At 48.6% G+C, this 18,019-nt stretch overlaps 1 protein-coding gene and 1 long non-coding RNA gene across 2 annotated transcripts in view; both read left to right on the top strand.

Annotated features, from left to right (window-relative positions):
* The first annotated feature begins 7,908 nt into the window (after positions 1-7,908).
* Positions 7,909-11,282, top strand: LOC115609591. Its single transcript, XR_003991917.1, has 2 exons — positions 7,909-8,194; positions 9,991-11,282. It is a non-coding gene; the product is annotated as an uncharacterized LOC115609591 (long non-coding RNA).
* A 2,772-nt stretch (positions 11,283-14,054) lies between these two features.
* The window catches only part of SIM1 (SIM bHLH transcription factor 1), a 55,461-nt gene continuing 51,496 nt past the window's right edge, over positions 14,055-18,019 (top strand). Inside the window, exon 1 of the mRNA XM_030490366.1 lies at positions 14,055-14,505. Coding sequence (XP_030346226.1) covers positions 14,331-14,505 — 175 coding nt within the window. The 5' untranslated portion in view covers positions 14,055-14,330. The remainder of the gene's footprint in view (positions 14,506-18,019) is intronic.

Consider the following 18,019-nt stretch of genomic DNA (forward strand, 5'->3'; position numbering starts at 1 on the left):
GCCCTCCAGGTCACACTTCAGTTTCCTTCACCAGCAAGAGTGTGTGCCCAGAGAGATGCTCTGGTGCACTGTTTTGGGAACAGAAGCCTAAATGTCGATTCCAAACTTAAATGCACCTCAACTAAACTGAACCTTGTCCAAAATTTTTCCAGGATCAGGATCCTCAAGGAATGCTGAACTTAAAGAATCAAAACTTTAAGAAATAGAGTTGTTTGGGTTAAGGGTTTTTTTAGAAATAAATGATCTAGATGGGTTGCTAGAATATTCTGTTCTTTGTAAACAGGAAATAAAAGGAAAAACCAAAAGGATACTGACAATAATCCCACTTTGTTTCTTCATTTTAAAACCATGCAGTACCTACTTCTTTGTCTGAAATTCCATGGGAACAGATGGATTAATTTAATCGAATCAATGAAAATCTTTTGGGAAATATAGGTGCTGCTAAGGAAACGAACAGAACCTGGAAAGAAATCCCAACATAAAGTGATGAAAATTACACTGAAGTTTCTTTTCTGTTGATGCATTGCCCTTTTGCTTCAGAGACCGGAGGATGAAATGCATTCCCAACATATATTATTAGCAGATCAAATTTAGTTTCTGCTATTACTTTCAGAGGATTTGGTGAATAGCCAGTAGCATTAGTATTATCTAATCCTTCACTCAGACCTAGGACTCAAAGATTAACAGCTGCAGATTTTATAACACTTCTAATTCAGGCATAAATTGTATTTTCTTTACTTGGATGGGTAGGTAATGTCCTAAAGTTATTTAATTCTTAGGAACCATTGACTTTATAGGAACAGACTAAGAACTCATGACCATGAAAAATTGCTAATCGGATGAAATTAGATGAGAAAAATATCCCTAATGAGAAAAACAGGATAAGACTCCCGTCTCCAAGGAGGGACAGAGCTTTGACTCATGTAGACAGGGCTGCTGTGAGGCAACAGACCTGTTTGTTTTTATTATCAATCTGCTTTCTTTACACCAAACTATTCTGGCATGACGGCACACCTTCCGCAAAAGCACACCTTCCTATAGGGCATATTATGGGAAATCAGGGTCAGAAAAGGGAAGAAAGAACTCAAGGAGGGAATTTTATATGGGAGTAGATGAAATAGTGGAATGCAGCTAATTTTTAAATAAGAAAGCACAAGTCATCTCTCTCATTCTGAAAGACAGCAAGCCTCCATTTTCAGGGGAACGTTCCAAGTTAACATATCCTAACCAGACAAGCACCTCTCCTGTAGTCTTAGGCAAGGTACCACACATAAGTTACATTTCTGCATTCCATCGTTGTGCCGGGCTTCCCTTTTCAAATGCAGTCATCCAGTCTCATTTGAGATACCAAATTTTCCATATTCACCAAGTAGGGAAATTTCAGCACCTCACACCTTGAATTCCACTCTGGATGCATTTAGGGGTGAGATTCTCAGTATTTAAAAATCCTTTCTTAGCTATACCCCAGAGAAGTGTATACTCTTCATTTTATAAACTATGTATGATCTTCCTTCCATTTTACACACCTTTACTTGTAGCCTTCATGTTACATTATACCAAACCAATGTTAAAAAAAAGTATTCCGGATTAAAAACTTAAATTAAAAAAGGTCTTTATCCTTACATTTGGAAGTATAATGTATCGCATTAATATAGTCAGTTATGTCAAAATTTCTCAGGGAAGTAAGAATAAACAGATTCACAATAGAATGTTATATGTATATGTATAATCATATACATAAATATTATAGTAACATGAACATGTTACCAGTTATTAGTAATTACTAACACATTCATGTTATTAACATGAACATAACAAACCACTGAAGTTAGCAGTTACTGTTGCCACCACTATTGAAGGAAGGCAGGAACCCACCAAAACCAACATTCAGAAGAGAGATGTTGCTTTGATCGCTTTGGAGAGCAAAGAGATTACTGACAGGAATCAGATCCCTGTCTATGTGTTTGGTTTATGCATAACTGAATGTAATCTGCTTTAAAAATAGCTTTCACTGCTCCATTTCTTTACTTAAACCCCTTTTCCTGTAATTAAAGAGAAAATTAAAAAAAAAAAAAAAAAAAGAAAAATCACACACGCTTTGTCCACATTCATTATTTCATTCTTTTATCTGCCACTTATCCTTTCATGTACGAATGCCTGTCCAGCTCAGACCACCAATGCAACATTGTTCTGCCGTCTTTGCTCCAACCCACAAAACTTCAGGCTATAAGAAATAGCAATATAGTAAGATACAGGAACAAATCAAGTAATTCTCAGTTTGAAATTTTTTTTTTTCTAATTATTCTTCCTTCCCCATAATAACTCCCACTCTTCCATTTCAGCCCTCATCTCCATGTCAATTTCCCAATCTGTCTAGTATTGTTTCTATTTTATTTTACCCTTCTTTCTCTTTTCCATGCTGTACCTTCTTTTGTCTTGTAGATAAAAATAAACATACACCAAATCAAGTTAAAAAATTATTTTCTTACTACTGCTGCTGCTACCAAGAGCACTTTTCTCTGGGCTTTCTGTATTTTCCATTGCCTTTTGCATTTCTACGCTTTTATCTTCAAACTGTGTTCCAAAGCCTGATTGTGGCCTTGCCTTTCCCCTCACTCCTCCCCCATCACCTTTGTTATGTGGTCTGTTATAACCCCTCTTAGAGTAGTTTGGGTTTGATCCCAAGTGCTAATCTCTTTGCGGCAGATCAGGCTCTCCCTTTTCTACCCATCCATTTAGCGTATTTGCTGCAGACTACTCCATGTTTTGAGCAGTAGGTAATAAACAAGGTCTATCTTGTCCATATGGGCAGAAAGAGGAACAAAAACACTCCTTCCCTTGGGAAAAAAGTTAAATGGTATTAGGCATCTTCAAGAGGTATCAATATATAAACACATATGCTATCAGTAACACCTAGCAATAAGATTAGACTACCCCAGAGCCTTCCATCTTTCTCATGTTGGCCACCCTTCACTTGTACATTACAATACCATCTGTGATTGCACAGAATACAATCTGTGATTGTCCCTGGCCAAACAATCACAAAACCAGGGGTGGGGCATATTTCAGACACACTTTCTTCGTTCTTTCACTCATACTGAAAAGGGACAAGCAGCACAAATCTGAATCAGCCTTCATTTGACCACAGGAGGTACATATTTTTTTCCAAACCTAGGCTATGCTCTTCAACCATCCGAGGTCCTCAAGCAATCAGTTAAACAACGACTGACCGAGAAACCAGCCAGGCCACAAAGTGCCTATAGAAAACTTCATCTCCAGAGTTAATTTCAGCTAACGTTCTCTTAGTCATGAAGTATTACTGAAACTGTCATAGGCAAAGGTTGCTTACCATATGACAGTTTGAGAACAGATTCCTTTCAATTTAGGTATAAAATACCAAGTCCCTATATTCCACACTCAGACAGCAACAGTTGTCAGGCCCCACACGTGCATGAGATTGAATCATGGCACAGAAGGATATAAATCCACATTCTTGAGATCATAAATCAGTCAAACTGGTTGACTGACTGCAGACCCTCATAGGACTGGGTTATTCTCCAGCTGCCCAGGACAAGATTCCCCTGGTGCTTTCAGCCCTGTGAGAACCAAGATGCTAGTCTGATTCAGTTGGATCCTCTTGCGTTATGTTTCAAACTGTTGAATATGGATATCTCATGATGCTAAAAAAAATACACAGTTCCAGTGCCCTGATCTTATACAACTCTTCCCTTGACAGATCAGTACATTTCTCAGCAAATATTTTATTTCTGAAATAACTGAAAAAAAAAAAAAAAAATGAATTACATTAATTTGACCTAAGCACACATTTGAGGCAGACAAATTCATTTCACTTCATGCTAATTCTTGGATCTATATTGAAAATAACCAAAACAAGCAAACAAACAAAAACACCCCTCCCCCCATGGGGTTTTGCTTCAAATTGAGGGGAAAACCCTGTAAGAAGATCAGATCTGGGGTACAAGATAACACAGACAATTTCCAACATAAATGCTAGTTATTAGGTGTCATGTAGAGTCAGGAGTTGCCATGGAATCCATTTGCTTCTAAACCAGCTCCTCCTGCTGGAATACTTTCTCATTATTATTTGTTTCAGTAGCACAAAAGGAGCTGGCTATAGAAGAAATGTTATTTTACGGTAAAGTTTCTACTATGTCTGCAGTCAGACGTGAAATTAAAATCTAAATTTAAAGCCATATTTCTGTTCAAACATAAAGCTACATTACTGCAGTCAGAAGAACAAAGTCATGATAGCCTTTTTATAGATTCAGTAAAGCAGAAAAAACAAATTATAGCTGAAGTCTTCCTTTCAGCTGTCTTCCTGTGAGTGAAAATAAACGTCATCTGATGTCTACTATTTACATTTTTGCTACGTTTATCTCCCGTAATGCTTCACTTATACCATTTCATACTAGTTATTCTATGCAACAGCAGCCCCGTTACCAGTCTAATTCCTAACATCCTGGTACACAGAACAGTGTGTGCATGCTGGACACTAGATTCATTAGGCCAATGAACTTACTTGTTGTCATGTCAGCTTCAGTAGATGGATTTCAGAAGAAAAAAATGCAATCATGCCTTCGAACTCCTGACATGCCGATTATTCAGTTTCAATTCTTTTTTATACAATGTGCTGCAGTAAGACAGGAGGACAATACTGGAAAGTAACCAGCAATATTAAAAAACTATGTATGTCAGTGATTTGCAGCCTGGCATTTTAATACTTATTATTAATATTATTATTTATTATAGACATTGACTAGAATTGCATCTGGAAGCCCTAAACAGAAATAGGATCCTATTGTGATCAACATTGTATGGAGATAAACACAGCCTTTGCCTCCAAGAGCTTATATTGAATGGTCCCAGCCTTGTAAACTGAGCTGGATAGATAGATTCTTGTGCCCCTGCAGAGTCCCCCAGCCCTCCAAGGCAGTCAGCTTCCTCCATAATCCTCCTATATGGAGAAGCATCAAGCAAGCTTTGAGTGCAGGGAGCCAGAGCCTTTCTAATCCATTCTTCTCCCTCCCTTTAACAGTTGAACTACACCCAAGCTTAGGTGACTCCATCACTGTACCAAACTTCTGACCCTTGTTTACATCTCTCCAACTCAAAAGTTTTGCTCCTGCCAGGAAAACAGAGGAAGCTCTGTGCCATGCAACACCCTTCTCCCTCCAGCCCTGTGTTTTCTAAGGTCCCATAACTGCAGGTGGACTCTGGCACCCATGGAGAGGCCTGTGGTAACTCTCAGGAAGCTCCCCAGAGAGCGACAGTTTCTGGGGCAGGCACTACCCTTGGAAAAGCAAAAGAGCATGGACAAGCAGGCTAGAGACAGAATCCTTTGCCCTGGAGGGAAAACACAAGAGTCACTGGAGCCCTCCAATGAATGGAAGCAGCCCAGGGACAGTAAGCAATGAGGGCTGACCTGTGGGAACAGGACAGGGAGCCACAAGCCAAGCATAACAGCCAGGTCATTAGGGCAAGTGGCCTCACTAGCCAGAGCCCACACCACACTACCTGAGCAAGGAGAGCTGGGCTGGTACAGGGATAACAGCCAGGCTCAGGCCAGAGCCCAAGTCATCAGGAAAGTCCATAATGGCAAAGCAGATCCAAGTTGGGAAGTCAGTCCATGCATGGGTCAGGGTCCAGATCAACAAGGTCCCTAGTGAGATACAGGCATAGCAGTAGTCCTGCCAGAACCAAGAACCCCTACAGCCTAGCTCCAACAAGCTCTGAGGAAAGGTGTGAGCATTACTGCCAGGTGAGGCCAGTCAGGGCAATTAAGGCTTATTAGTGCACTCAGGGACCCGACACCCAGTTTTCTCCTATCTCGCCAGTATGGCTGCTCTGACAAGTGGTTGGGTGAAGCCATGCACCAGGAGCATTTTGCGCTGAAGCCAAAATTAAAACCAGACTCCAGTACACCCTTAGGATTTGGCACAATTCAAATATGTGGCATTAGCATCACCAAGCTATTGCCAGACCAAATAAATGACAACTCCCTGTTCATCTACCAGCTAAATCTGACAGGAATTACACAGAGCGAGCAAGCCCTGGAGATTCCTCCCTCTGGCTGCAAGTAGTGGACGCTCCTCGGGAGAGGCACTGTGGTGAAACTGTTCTTTTAACAGGCTCTAGCTTCAGCTGGTTACATCCAGCCATCACATTGTGTAAACAGAGTCCCACCATCAGTGAGCAAGAGTCAGAATTCAGGGCTCAGACAAAACATTTCAACAGTGAGGCAAAACTTAAATAACAAAAAAAAAAATTAATCACAGGCATATACCAAGCCTTGGAAACACACCCTTACCCCTTCATAGCAGAGTCAGCACAGTTTAAAGTAGGTTAAAACCAGATTCCAGCTTACAAATCTGGTGCTGTTTCCCTGTGCCCCCTTCCAACTTAAGCAATTGATCCCACAGTGTTTTCTTCAGAGACATTATCTTCTCCGCATCACTTCCAAAGAAAACAGCTACAAACTCAGTTTGTACTGCGGTTGCAATAAGGAATCTATTCATCTCATGGGGAATGTGGGGGAGAGTAGCGATGGGTTTGCAGAGTGCACAGGTAATTCAGAAACTGTTAAGTGACAGGGGTTTGCTCCCAGCTTAGCATGCAGTGCTCATGAACATAATTAGACTTGTAACCACAAACAGGTATGAAACTAAAACAACTCTAGTTCTTATTAAAATCCATGCAGGGAACACTTCCCATCTTGCCTTACAACAAAGCTATAAGCATCCTGATGATTGCGATACACACCAAGTGCAATGGGCACCAGTTCCGAAGCCACCAGGCAACCTCACACCCTGCATCCCTCCTTTCTGGTCTGATAAAGCCTATTCTGTGAGGTGATGGGAGGCCGAAGACAGAGTTTCAGAGCAGCAGAGGGAGGTGGTTCCTTTTGCTATCAATTTCATCTCAAACTGCATGTGTTATTTTGAAGAGAAGTGTGTCCTTGAAGCAGGCTAAGCTGCTTTCCTCCACCGAAACAAAGCAGTGATACAAGCTTATTTGTGACCTGTTAATTATCAGGTTGATAGTAAGAACAAACTGTGGAACGGATACCACTATTTTAAGCATTTTTCTTTGGGGTGCTGAAATTTAAACAGGCTTCTGCTGATAGATTTTCCCCTGACTAATGAAATAACTTCTTTGCTAATGAAAGCCAGGCCTTGGAAAAGGAGATTTCAGTGATAGGGGTTGGAGGAAGCCAGACGCAGCTCCGGCTCCACTAGTGTAAGTAAGTGTGGCTCTCGTGCTGTACCTGAGGAGGTTTCACCCCAGGCCCTGTATCGGGGCAAAGCCCCAACAAGGGAGGGCAAAATCCAACTTAGCAAGCCCAGAAGTGAGTAAAATAGCATAAAAGGGGTGTTTCCTCCTCAGATCCCCTCGCCTTGAGGAAGGCAGGTCCGACCCCAGGCAGATGAGCGTACAAAATTTGGGGGGGGGAGGGAGGAATAAGAAGAAGGGGAGGGGCGAGCACCGGTGGCCCGCGTCGTGCCCTCGTTAGGCCCCCCGGGGCCGCGCTGCAGGTGAGGGGACGCTAATTGTGACAGCGGGACAGCGCCAAGCCAACGCCGCGCGGCGTGTGTCAGCCCGCGTCCGTCTGTCCGGGGCGCTGTGGGGACGGGGTGGGGCGCGATGGCATGCACAGGCGCGCTCGTGTCGGGGGCCGTCGAGGCGCGTGTAGTGCTGTGGGTCCCGCGGCTGTTGGCGTCGTGGGCGGCGCGGGGAGGGCCGGGCCGGGAGGGGAGGCAGCGCGGGGCTGCGCTGCTCGCTGCGGGCCGCTGCGAGTCACCAGAGCGCCCAGCGGAAACACCGCAGCCGAACAAAGCCCTCGGCCGCCGCGAAGCATCCCCCGCAGTGCGCCGGGGGCTCGGTGGGGCGGGAGCAGACGGGCAGGCCGGCTCTGCCCTCCCGCGAAGGGGAGGCGGGGGACCCTGGGGGCGCTAGCGTCCCCCCCCGCCCATGCTCCAAGGGGGAGGGAGAGAAGCAGCGCCGCGGCGACCTGGAGGGCAGAGGGGCCACTCGCGGCCTAAATCGGGGGAGCGCGCCCCCCTGGCAGTGGCTCCGCACGGCGTGGGGAGGGCGCGGAAGGCCCCGACGGGGTCAGCGAGGGCTCCGCGGGGGTCGCGGTCTTGGAGGAGCCTCCCCACGCCGAGCAGGCCATGAGGTGAGCGTGTCCCGCGCAGGTGAGGGGCGGCGAGAGCGAGGCACCGACAGCGCCCGGGCCGCTGGCACCGTGCGCCGGCAGGAGGGAAAGAATGAACGTCGGTGCAGCAGGAAGGAATACAGCAGCCAAGCGGGGTGTCTGTGAGAACACAGGGAGGGCAGGAACCACTTTTTAAAGTCAGTGATTTCTTCAAAGTTCGTTTCCAGTCCCTTATCCTTCCTTTACCAAGGGCGTTTCAGCTCATTTCGGACGTTTAGCATACCAGGCTCCTTTGGAAATGCAGAAAGCAAAAAAGATGTGCCTAGGGGTAATTGTTACTGGTCTTAAAGCAGATTTTTCTGAAAACGTTTCTTTATAGTTCATGTTTTCATTCGCTGCTCCACGTGAGAGTAAGATAGCTTGACTTCAGATCATTAGCGAGAGTGTATTCAAGAAGATAAGGGCTAAAAGGTACTGACCTTTGACTCCACTGGAAAAAAAATGAATATAAATCATCTCTTTACATTTACGCCAGAAACAATAAAATTGAAAGGAGTGTGTGGTCAAGAGAGGTGCCCCCCCAAGCATTGCTTAAAATACCCATGGATATGTCGCCAAAAACTGTTTGAAAGAGTCACTGAAAATAGCTTAGAATCGTGCTAGTAGTGGAGTACTATAATTGTGCAGTGTTGCTCTAATTATTTGTAAGAGATGCGTTCGGATCTGCCTGTGTCAGAGGGCTGCTATCCAAGCGAGGGTCTGAGCAGTGTTTCCTGCGTTTTGTCGGAGAACCGGCTTTCTCGGTGTCCTGCTCCCCTGAACATCCTAATGATATTAGCAAAAGAGCAGGAGTAAAGCACCTAGAGCACGGCTCGAATCTTGGGGTTAAGATTTACATCAGTTAAAATCTACTAATTGCTTCTGAATGGTCTCTAAGGGCGTTTGCCGTGTGTGTTTGTGTCAATAAAGCCTTGATGAGGGCACGGGTGGAAATTGCCATCGCACTCCGATTCACCAGGGTACCCGGCTGGCGCCTGGCTCCGAGGTTACCGGTCTCTTGGGCACGGGTGGGTGCGGCACCCCGGGACCGGGCACGGCTGGTAACGGCGGCGCGGTCACCGGGTGGCCCCTCAGCCTAGTGGGTCCGGCCGAGGCCCCGCCGTCTTCTCGCCGGTACGGACAGGGAGAGATGAGGATTGGCGTGTCAGCGTCTGGCTGTGGCAAACACCAGGCCAATGGGGGCTTGTTGTAAGCAATCGTGAGAGACCCGCACGGTTAATTCGGTTATACTCACCTTTTGCAAACACTATGAAGAAAGCGGTGTATGAGCGATGGCTTATGCTTGACAAGGTTTTTCTCTCTGCATAAGAAATGGTCACTTTATTTTATTTTTTTTTCTTTGAGGTGGGAGGGAGGAAGAATTAGTAGACGCACCCAAATTCATAAACTCATAAATATATCAGAGTACACCAGAATGTGCTGGAGAAGAAGCAGGATCAGACTTGCCCTATAGGGAAATGGCCCAGTAGGGGTTTATTTGTTGGGGTTTTTTTTTCCTTCCCTCTGCTTTGATTTGTGCTGTTCCCCCTCCTCCCTCCCCGCACACACTCACAAACACACTCACGCAAGCCGCAATATATACTCTGCATATTGCGCCTGGCCACACCAAGTTTTCTATACATCTCGTTAGAAACCTGCCTGTGAAACGCTTTGTTTTCACGCAGCCTTTTTTGAGACATCCCGGTTTATTATGCGTCTGTTTAAATCACATTGCGCTGCGGTACCTGCTCAATTTCCCAATATTATCTGTTTTCCAGAGTATTCTTATCCGGGAATAAATGCATCTGGATTGAGCGCAGCTATCCCTGCGCTTCAGGCGGCCAGAGGGTCTCTCTCGCCCCCCTCCCGCGGTGCCCGGCTCGCCTTGCCGGCAGCGGGACACCGGCAGGACACCGCCGCCCCCCCCACTCAGCAGCTCCGGACTCCTCTTCGGGGGGGAACGACGACACGGACACACACAGGGCGGGGGGACTCGGTGCTCCCCCCTCCCGCAGGTGTCCGCTCCGACTGCGGGGTTATTCCTCGGAGTAACCGCGGTACGGTCAACCCGTGGTGGTGCACCTACTTGATTTATTAAGCGGCATCGTGTCCTCCCCTCTGGGACCGACGGGCTTCACCGGGCGCCCCGCCGAGCCCGCCGCGAGTGACATGGGGCTCTTGGACGGTACGAAGACCAGCAGTTTGGCTGCTGTGGGCTGCCTTGCTCTGTGTACCTAGAACAGGCCAGTGCTAGCTCTCATCTTCGCTGTCAGATGTCGCGTGTTTTGGCGAAAGAAACCAAGGCTAACGCCTCTGAAACAGCCAAATTCTCTCGTCCTTCGGGATCTGCTTCTCGCAGACTGCTGGGAAGCGTCCCCAGCGCTGCCCCGCGCCACTAGCACTCCAACGCAGTGGTGTAACCTCGAAAGTTGAACATTTGCCTTTCGCACACATCGTGTACTGTACCCACCCTAAAACTTGTACATTAAAAATCCAGACAGGAACCCGAGCCACCGGGCTTCGGCCACGGGGGAACGCTGGGTGGCCGCTGACACCCACCGGGCTGCGCTGCGAGGAAGGAACCAGGTCCCGGGGCACCGGGAATGCGGCTTCTCGGTGAGCTGCTCTCCTTGCTGGAGCCGCATGGGGCGGGTAAGGTGGATGCTCGTGATCCCTGGTATAAATTAGCAGAAATGCATCCTACTGGTTTATTTATTTTTACCAAACCAAGTGTGTTATAAAAGACATTCTCTGCTGCTCATGTTGACAAATAACTCGTGAGCTACCTGACAGTGTTAGTCCAGTTGTTGCCCATATGTCTAAATACCCTCCAAGAGACGTCAATGCCTTTTAGAGACAGAATTACCTCAAATGAAAACCAGAAGAAAGATGGAGTTTTTTCGTCTCCCCCAAAACCCGCTTTATACCTGATAGGAGCAACGCCCAGAGAAGATTTTGGAAAATTGAGTATCACTTTCCCCATAGCAGCTTCACAACATGACTGGGGTGGGGAGGGTTTTATTTTCCTTTATTTTCTTCCTTTTTCTTTTAAATCCATACCTTCAGTAAATGACTTGCATGCGTGTTTGTTTAAAAACGGGTCGCTTCGGTAAACAAGACAATCAAAAGAACATTTAAGACTACTTGGAAACATTTCTCCTCTGCTTGTAGGCAGACGCCCGGACACCCAGAGGAGTTGTTGAATGCCTCTTCTCCCGTCCTCCGTTTATTTACCCAAATGAACACAGGGAAAGCTTTTAACCGAAGGGAGATTTAAGGTGATAAGCAGCGAACAGGCGGTCGGCACTTGAAGCCTGGAGCTGCAGCCTCTCCGTGGTGCGAGAAGGATGAGGGGTGCTTCAAAGGCTGGGGGTTTTTTTGACATTTTTGATCTTTCGAAAACTGAGACCGTTTCTTCTTCCTCGAAGTATTCCGACGGTTGTCTTGCCAGTGCAATCTCATTTCAAATTGTTTTAGCCGAAATCTCGCACCGTCTGGTTTGGCAATTAGTTCAGGCTTTGGAGCGTCCCTTATGGTTTTAGGAAAGTGCCTACAACCGTTCTCCTCCTCTTCCCGCCCCAGGCACTCACTTTCTGCTCTGTCTACTCTTCTTAGAGCCAGCAGTTTTAGGAGCCGCGTCTGGAGTTTTTTTGTGGGTTTGGGGATTTTTCTTTTCCAGGGGACTAGCGAGATGGGAAATAGTCCTGATCCCTGGGAAAGAAAGAACCCCCCTCGCTCCACATCCACTTTGCTGGCAGTTCTGAAGGTCCTCTGTCTCCTGATGTAGGATTGGGTTGGGTGGGCGTTTTAGCTCTTTCTTTGGTCTGTTTGTGGGATAATTTGTTCATGTTTTTGTTTTTCCAGCGTTTATCAAGATTTGTTAAAACCTTCCTCAACCCTCCTCCTCCCGCTCCCCCGCCACTCGGTTCACGCTGTCCCACAGCGCTGAACCGTAACCCGTTAAAAGGTGGTGGGGAGACGCACACAGGGAATCTAGCCGCACCTTATTTCTCCCAAACAGGATTTTGGGGTGGGGAATTGGGGGTGCCGTGGGGGTGTAAAACTGCTCATCCTCACAACCCACAATCTTGACGAATCTCGGCTATTCCTCTCCGGTGCCCAGAGGGGAGAACGGAGCGTGTCCTGTGTCACCAGATCAAAAAAACCCCCCACCTAACACCCCAAAATAAACCCCAATAGCGGGGGACGTCGGGGGTGGGCGCAGCGCGGGGACGCGCACGGACAGACACCTTCCCTACCCCCCCCCCCGTGCGCGTCCCCGCGCTGCGCCCATCACCCCCCCTTCCCCTCCCGCGGCTCCGCCAGGTCAGAGGGCGGACTCGGAGGGAGGGAGGGAGAGAGGGAGAGAGAGGGAGAGGGAGGGAGGGAGGGAGAGGGAGGGAGGGAGGGAGGGAGAGAGAGGGGAGGGAGGTGTGCCCGGGACGCGGTGACGTCACACCCACCTCCACCAGTCGAAGGCCGGGCGCGGGGTGGCGGCTGCCAATGGGAGGCGAGGTGGGTCCGTGAGTGGGCCCGGCCCGGGGGGCGAAAGGGGGGCTGGGAGAGAAATGAAGTTGTGCTAAAAGGCTTTTAGCCATCAAGAAGTTATTAGGCATTTCTCAGCCGCAAATTAGGGATTCTTCATTAATACCAACCTCGCCCCCCCACCCCACTCCACCCTATCCCCCCCACCCCCCCGTTATGTGAGAGGGAGAGCCTGGGAGCCGATAAAGGGGCTGGGGAGGCGGCAATGTCTGGCTGCCCATCGGTGTGAGGAGCAGTGGCAGGCGCAAACTTTTTTTTCCTGTGCCATTAATGAGCCAATTAAAGAGTTGGGCTCCTCACCCCGGGAGAGCTCTCTGCAGGCTGCCGGGCTCAGGGAATCAAGGTAGGTACAAAGAAGACCACAGCCAGCCCACCACAAGCCGTCAGCCTCGGCAAGGAGCCGCAGAGATGTGCGGGTCGGGCTGGGGGTCCCGCTCCCCCGGTGGAAAAAAACAAAAAAAATAATCATGATTTGGTTGGGAAAATGTGATGTTTGGGTGGATTCCGGCTTGGGAAGGGGCTGGGCAGGGCATGTGTCCCCTGGCTGGGCTGCAGCTGGGGTAAGATACCCTCCCCTCGCCCCCGAGCATGAGGAGGGCAGCCGAAAAGCGGGGAAATTTTAAACCAGAAAAAAGAGAAAACAAAAAAAGAAGGAAAAAAGATTTGGGGATGGGAAATGCTCGCCCTGCTGCGGGGCTGGCAGCGGGGGAGGTCTGGCTGCCGCCACGGTGCCAGCTCGGCGGAGTGCGGAGAGGCTGGCGCGGCCCCGCCAGCACCGAAACCAGCCGGTAACCATGAGCCGGGGGCTGTTTTCTGCCTTGGTTTCGTTCTGGCCACGCAGTGCGCACCTGGGCAGGGGAGTGCGAGGGCTGTGGGAGGCGAGCGCGGGGCAGGATCTCCACGGCCGCGCTGGGTTGGCAGGAAAATATCCTGGTTTTTTCTTCTTCTTTTCTTTTCCCTCTGGTGGGAGAAAATACTACACCCGCTGGAGGCCCGTTCTTTATTATTATTTCTCGCGGTCCCGCTGCGGCGTTGCTCGCCGGCTCTCTCACTCCAGGACTGCTGTTGTCTTCACAGAGGCCCCCGGGAGGCAGCCCCCGGCCCGCCGTTCTGGGCCTCGGATTGACAGCGGACCACGGGAAGAAATGGAATTATGATGAGCCTCTTCCGAGGAGCTATGCTGCCCTCCATGAGCAGGAAAAAGGGCCAGAAAAACTTCATTTGGTTGCTGCCTGGTGCCGCAAGCGTCTAGCTTTTTTTTTTTTTCCTCCCCCTTTTTTTTTCCCTTTCCCTGCAGTTGCTTGGAGTCTCTGAGCTGCATTGGAGAAATGCCATTCTCATCCGATTGACTCTGCTTTTCAGAGAATATTTTATTCTTTCTTTTTAAGAACACCTCTCTGGCCTTCAATACTTGTTTGCATTTTATGCAACCGAACCGTTTTCCAGAGTAATGGCCACGCTCAGAACCATCGTCTGATGCTCCGGAGAGATGAATTACAGCTGAGTTTTCCTTCCACCTTTGGATGAATCTCTGGAGTTTAAATTGTAGGAAGGAAGGGGGGAAAAAACCACGATGAAAGAGAAGTCCAAAAATGCTGCCCGGACTAGACGGGAGAAAGAAAACAGTGAATTTTATGAACTGGCTAAATTACTACCCCTGCCCTCCGCTATCACCTCTCAGCTGGACAAAGCATCCATAATCAGGCTCACCACCAGCTACTTAAAAATGAGGGTGGTTTTTCCAGAAGGTAGGTGGGAATATCTATTTGTTTCTATTTCCATTCCGACCCAGGTGTCGCTCGTCACTTTTACTTAAAATAAGAAAAAGTGAATGGCATGGGGCATTGTGCTCGGAGGCAGGGTGCTCTCCGCTGTCACTTTTCTCTGTCGTAAACACTTCCTCTTCAGTTCTTGTGACAGGTTTGGTTGAGGACTGAGGGTGCTTTGGTCAACACTTGAAGTCCCTGAGCTCTGCTGCGTGTTGTGCTAAAGCAAACAGGGGGTTTCTGTTCCCCCGGTCCCCCTGTAAGATGTGCGTCCCCCGCAGAGCACGTGCGTGGAGGAAGAGGGGACGATTCCCCCCTATTTATAGCCATACTATAGGGGGGGAGTTAATATATGGGTAAATATTTACAGAAGTCTATGCAAAGTCGTAAAGCCTTAGTTCAATTGTGGAGCAAAGGTGCGGTTTACAGGTACAGCCATGCTCACACACACACGCACACAAAGCCTAAATAAATAAGCCAGGCACACCGGATCGCATAGTGAATGTGATGTGTCTCGCTCTGAGGATCAGAGGGCAGTTTGAAAGCGTTAAAAATTTCCGAGGTCGATTAACAGGCGTTTTGGACTTGGACATATTCCTCACACACACACAAGCTGCCAGCGCAGCTCCCGAGCCTGGGCCGGATTCTCATCAACAGTCGGGCAGCAGCAAACTTCCCGTTGGCTTTCATGGCCGCGGCGATGTCCCGCTTGTCTAGCAAAAGTAGATTTCGCCGTCCTAAACTATGTTTCGCTTTTAAGTAGAACTAAGATTCTAAAGAGACTGTCTTGGGTCTGCTAGATCGGCTGCCAAGGAAAACAAACAGCACAGAAAGTTGAGAGAGTCGGAATAAAGTTCTCCCGTGTTTTCACCCCATTGCTTTTATAAGATGGGGATGGGCGGGGAGGGGAATAAATCAAAAGTGCTTCACCAGTCTTTTATTTAGATAACTCAATAGAAAGATAGTCTGCATGAAAGAAAAATTAAGAGCTTTTTTCCCGACCTAATGACAAAATGTGCTGCATCTTTTGTTATGAAGCGTGTATACATAAGAAACAGCGTAATATAGACATGACCCTCTGTATTCCGTAGTTGTAACTCGAGTCAGTCGGTCTGTCCATCTACTATGTTTTATAAATCAGGACTGGGTATACGGCCTGGTTTTGGTTTGGTTTTGGGTGGGTTTTTGTTTGTGGGGAGGTGTTTGCTGTTTTTTGGTAGTGGTTGGGAGGTTTTTTTACCTGATTAAGTGTTTGAGCTAATTTGGTCCTAATTCTACTTTTAAAAGTAAATATGCGATGGGACAGTGATTTGGGCTGGGAGTGGTTCCCGCCCCATACACGGTTACGTATGAACGTTTACACCTATAGTCCACAGTAGTAATTTCCAACCCAGTGCATCTTGCAATAGTTTCTTCAAACTAGTGACTTAGGACCAAAGAAGGGGATAACGAAACCTTTTAAAAATAATGATAATTACAGCCTCTGTCAAGCCGCTTTCCGATGTGATCTGCTACCACGTGAGGATCATTATGCGGGACAGCCCTCGGCTTCAAAGGAGACCGAGTTGTCCTTTATACTGTCAGCGCATACTTTATAAAAATAAAGCTATCGCAAGCTCTGATGCCCGTGATGTTCCTAAAAGGATTATTAGCAGTGATTTGTCTGCTCCGGCTGTCTCAGTAGGCTACCTTTCTGCGTGATTTCGAGCAGGTCTCGTCAATTACCGGTGCCTATGTAGCGGGCTGTTTGATCAGAAGCAGCATATGGTGTTGCTTGTAGGCTGTGAGTAATCAGGGGAAGAGCAGAATAGCTGCTCCCCGTCCCTCGGTGGCAGCGCAGGATGTTTGAATGCCCTGGGGAACCCTGAAGCCAAGTGTGCCGGGGCCGGCGCCGCTCCCGGCCGCAGCAGATGTTAAGTTGAGCGCGGAGACAGGGGACGGCGGAGCCCTTGCAGCCTCTTCAAAGGCAAACTCAAAAAGGCAAATTCAAAAGAAAGGCAGCGAGCAGGCACGGAACGCTCGCCCCGCCGCGGCAGGCCCGGAGCCGGGCGGGCGGGCGGCAGATCCAGGCGGGACGAGCTCCGCGTGCCTCGTTCCCCCTCGGAGCCGCGCATCCACACACAGGGGAGGCACAAAGGTCCGAGAGCGGGAACGCGGAGTGGCGCGGGGCCGGGTGGGTTATCCGCAGCCCCGCGAGGGCTCCTTCGCCCTTCCGCATGATTCCGAGGAGGCGGCGAGTGCGCCCCGGCCCCGCGGTTTTTCTGGCGCTCGCCAGTTTCTGCCCATGGAGGGCACCAGGACGGGTGTTTTTCCCGGGACCTCGAGGGGCGGCGGGGACGCTGGGAAGGAGCAGTAGCTGCCTCTTGGGCTCTCGGTGCGGCTGTGCTTCTGCACCGGCGATTTCCGCTCTTTCAGCTGCAGGGAAGGGGGAAGGAAGGCGAGGAAGAGAGGCGGCAGGGGGTGTCCTGGTCTCTCAGTGCCCCCCAGCCAGAAAAATAAGTCATTGCTTTTCTAGGAAGGGAGGACAGGTAGTGGCACCGAAAGGAAAAGCCTTAATGAAAGAAGGAGGAAGAAGTGGGACGTTGGATAGATTTAATGGAGGGGGGGACGTTTGCTTGTTTTTCCCTGGGAAGGAAAGCGATACAAGTGTCGGGACAGAGCCGATGAGTTAGCCAAAGGGCTGGAGATGGGCAGCAGGAGGCTCGGGAGCCGGCAAAGTGCCGTGTCATATAGTTAAAGAGATTGTGGAGGAGTCAGGACAGCGAAGCGTGGTCTCCGTAGGAGCGAGCTGTAATTCCAGTGTAACTCACTCCCCCTCTCCCCGGTACAAAAGCGAATTTCCATCTGCCCGGAGAGTGCCTGCACAGGGGCTGGTTGTAATCACCTACAGACAGAGGAGCGTTCCTCACTGCCGCGTACACGCAGGGCTGGGGACCGGGGAAGAGACGGCAGCGTCGGACTGCAGTTGTCGGTGTAGTTATGTATCTATAAGGTTCCTAGAGAGAGAGACGGTGGGGACATTTCATGTTTTTTTGGGAAAAAGAGAGTTTTCTGGGGATAAAAAGCCAGGAGCATCACACGCAGAAAAATCACGGTGAGGTTTCCATCTCACACCTAGAAATCTAAACGCAAACCAATGTAACTGTATAAACTCGATAAACCGAGCAGAGTTTTCCCAAGGACCTGTCTCTGGAAATGGCGGTGTCATTCTCACAAGCTATTAAAACTTTCGGGTTGTCCTTTCTCTAGTCCTGATTTTACTTTACTAGCTCTCCAGCAGATTAAAACCGTCAAGGGTGTGAAGTGATCAGCGGTTGAGGTAGCTTTGCATTATTTCAGTGCTAAAACTCTTGCGTCTCAGGAGGAAACACCCTGTAAAACATAAGGTAGTTTTCGGTTATCAGGCAGCTTTTGGAAAGGCTGATGGTCTACTAAATTGCTGAGGACAGGAAGAAAGAAGGAAGTTCTGGTGGGTTTTTTTTCCTTTTTAAAGCAG

The sequence above is a fragment of the Strigops habroptila genome, chromosome 6, assembly GCF_004027225.2.
Source record: "Strigops habroptila isolate Jane chromosome 6, bStrHab1.2.pri, whole genome shotgun sequence".
Lineage (NCBI taxonomy): Eukaryota > Metazoa > Chordata > Aves > Psittaciformes > Psittacidae > Strigops > Strigops habroptila.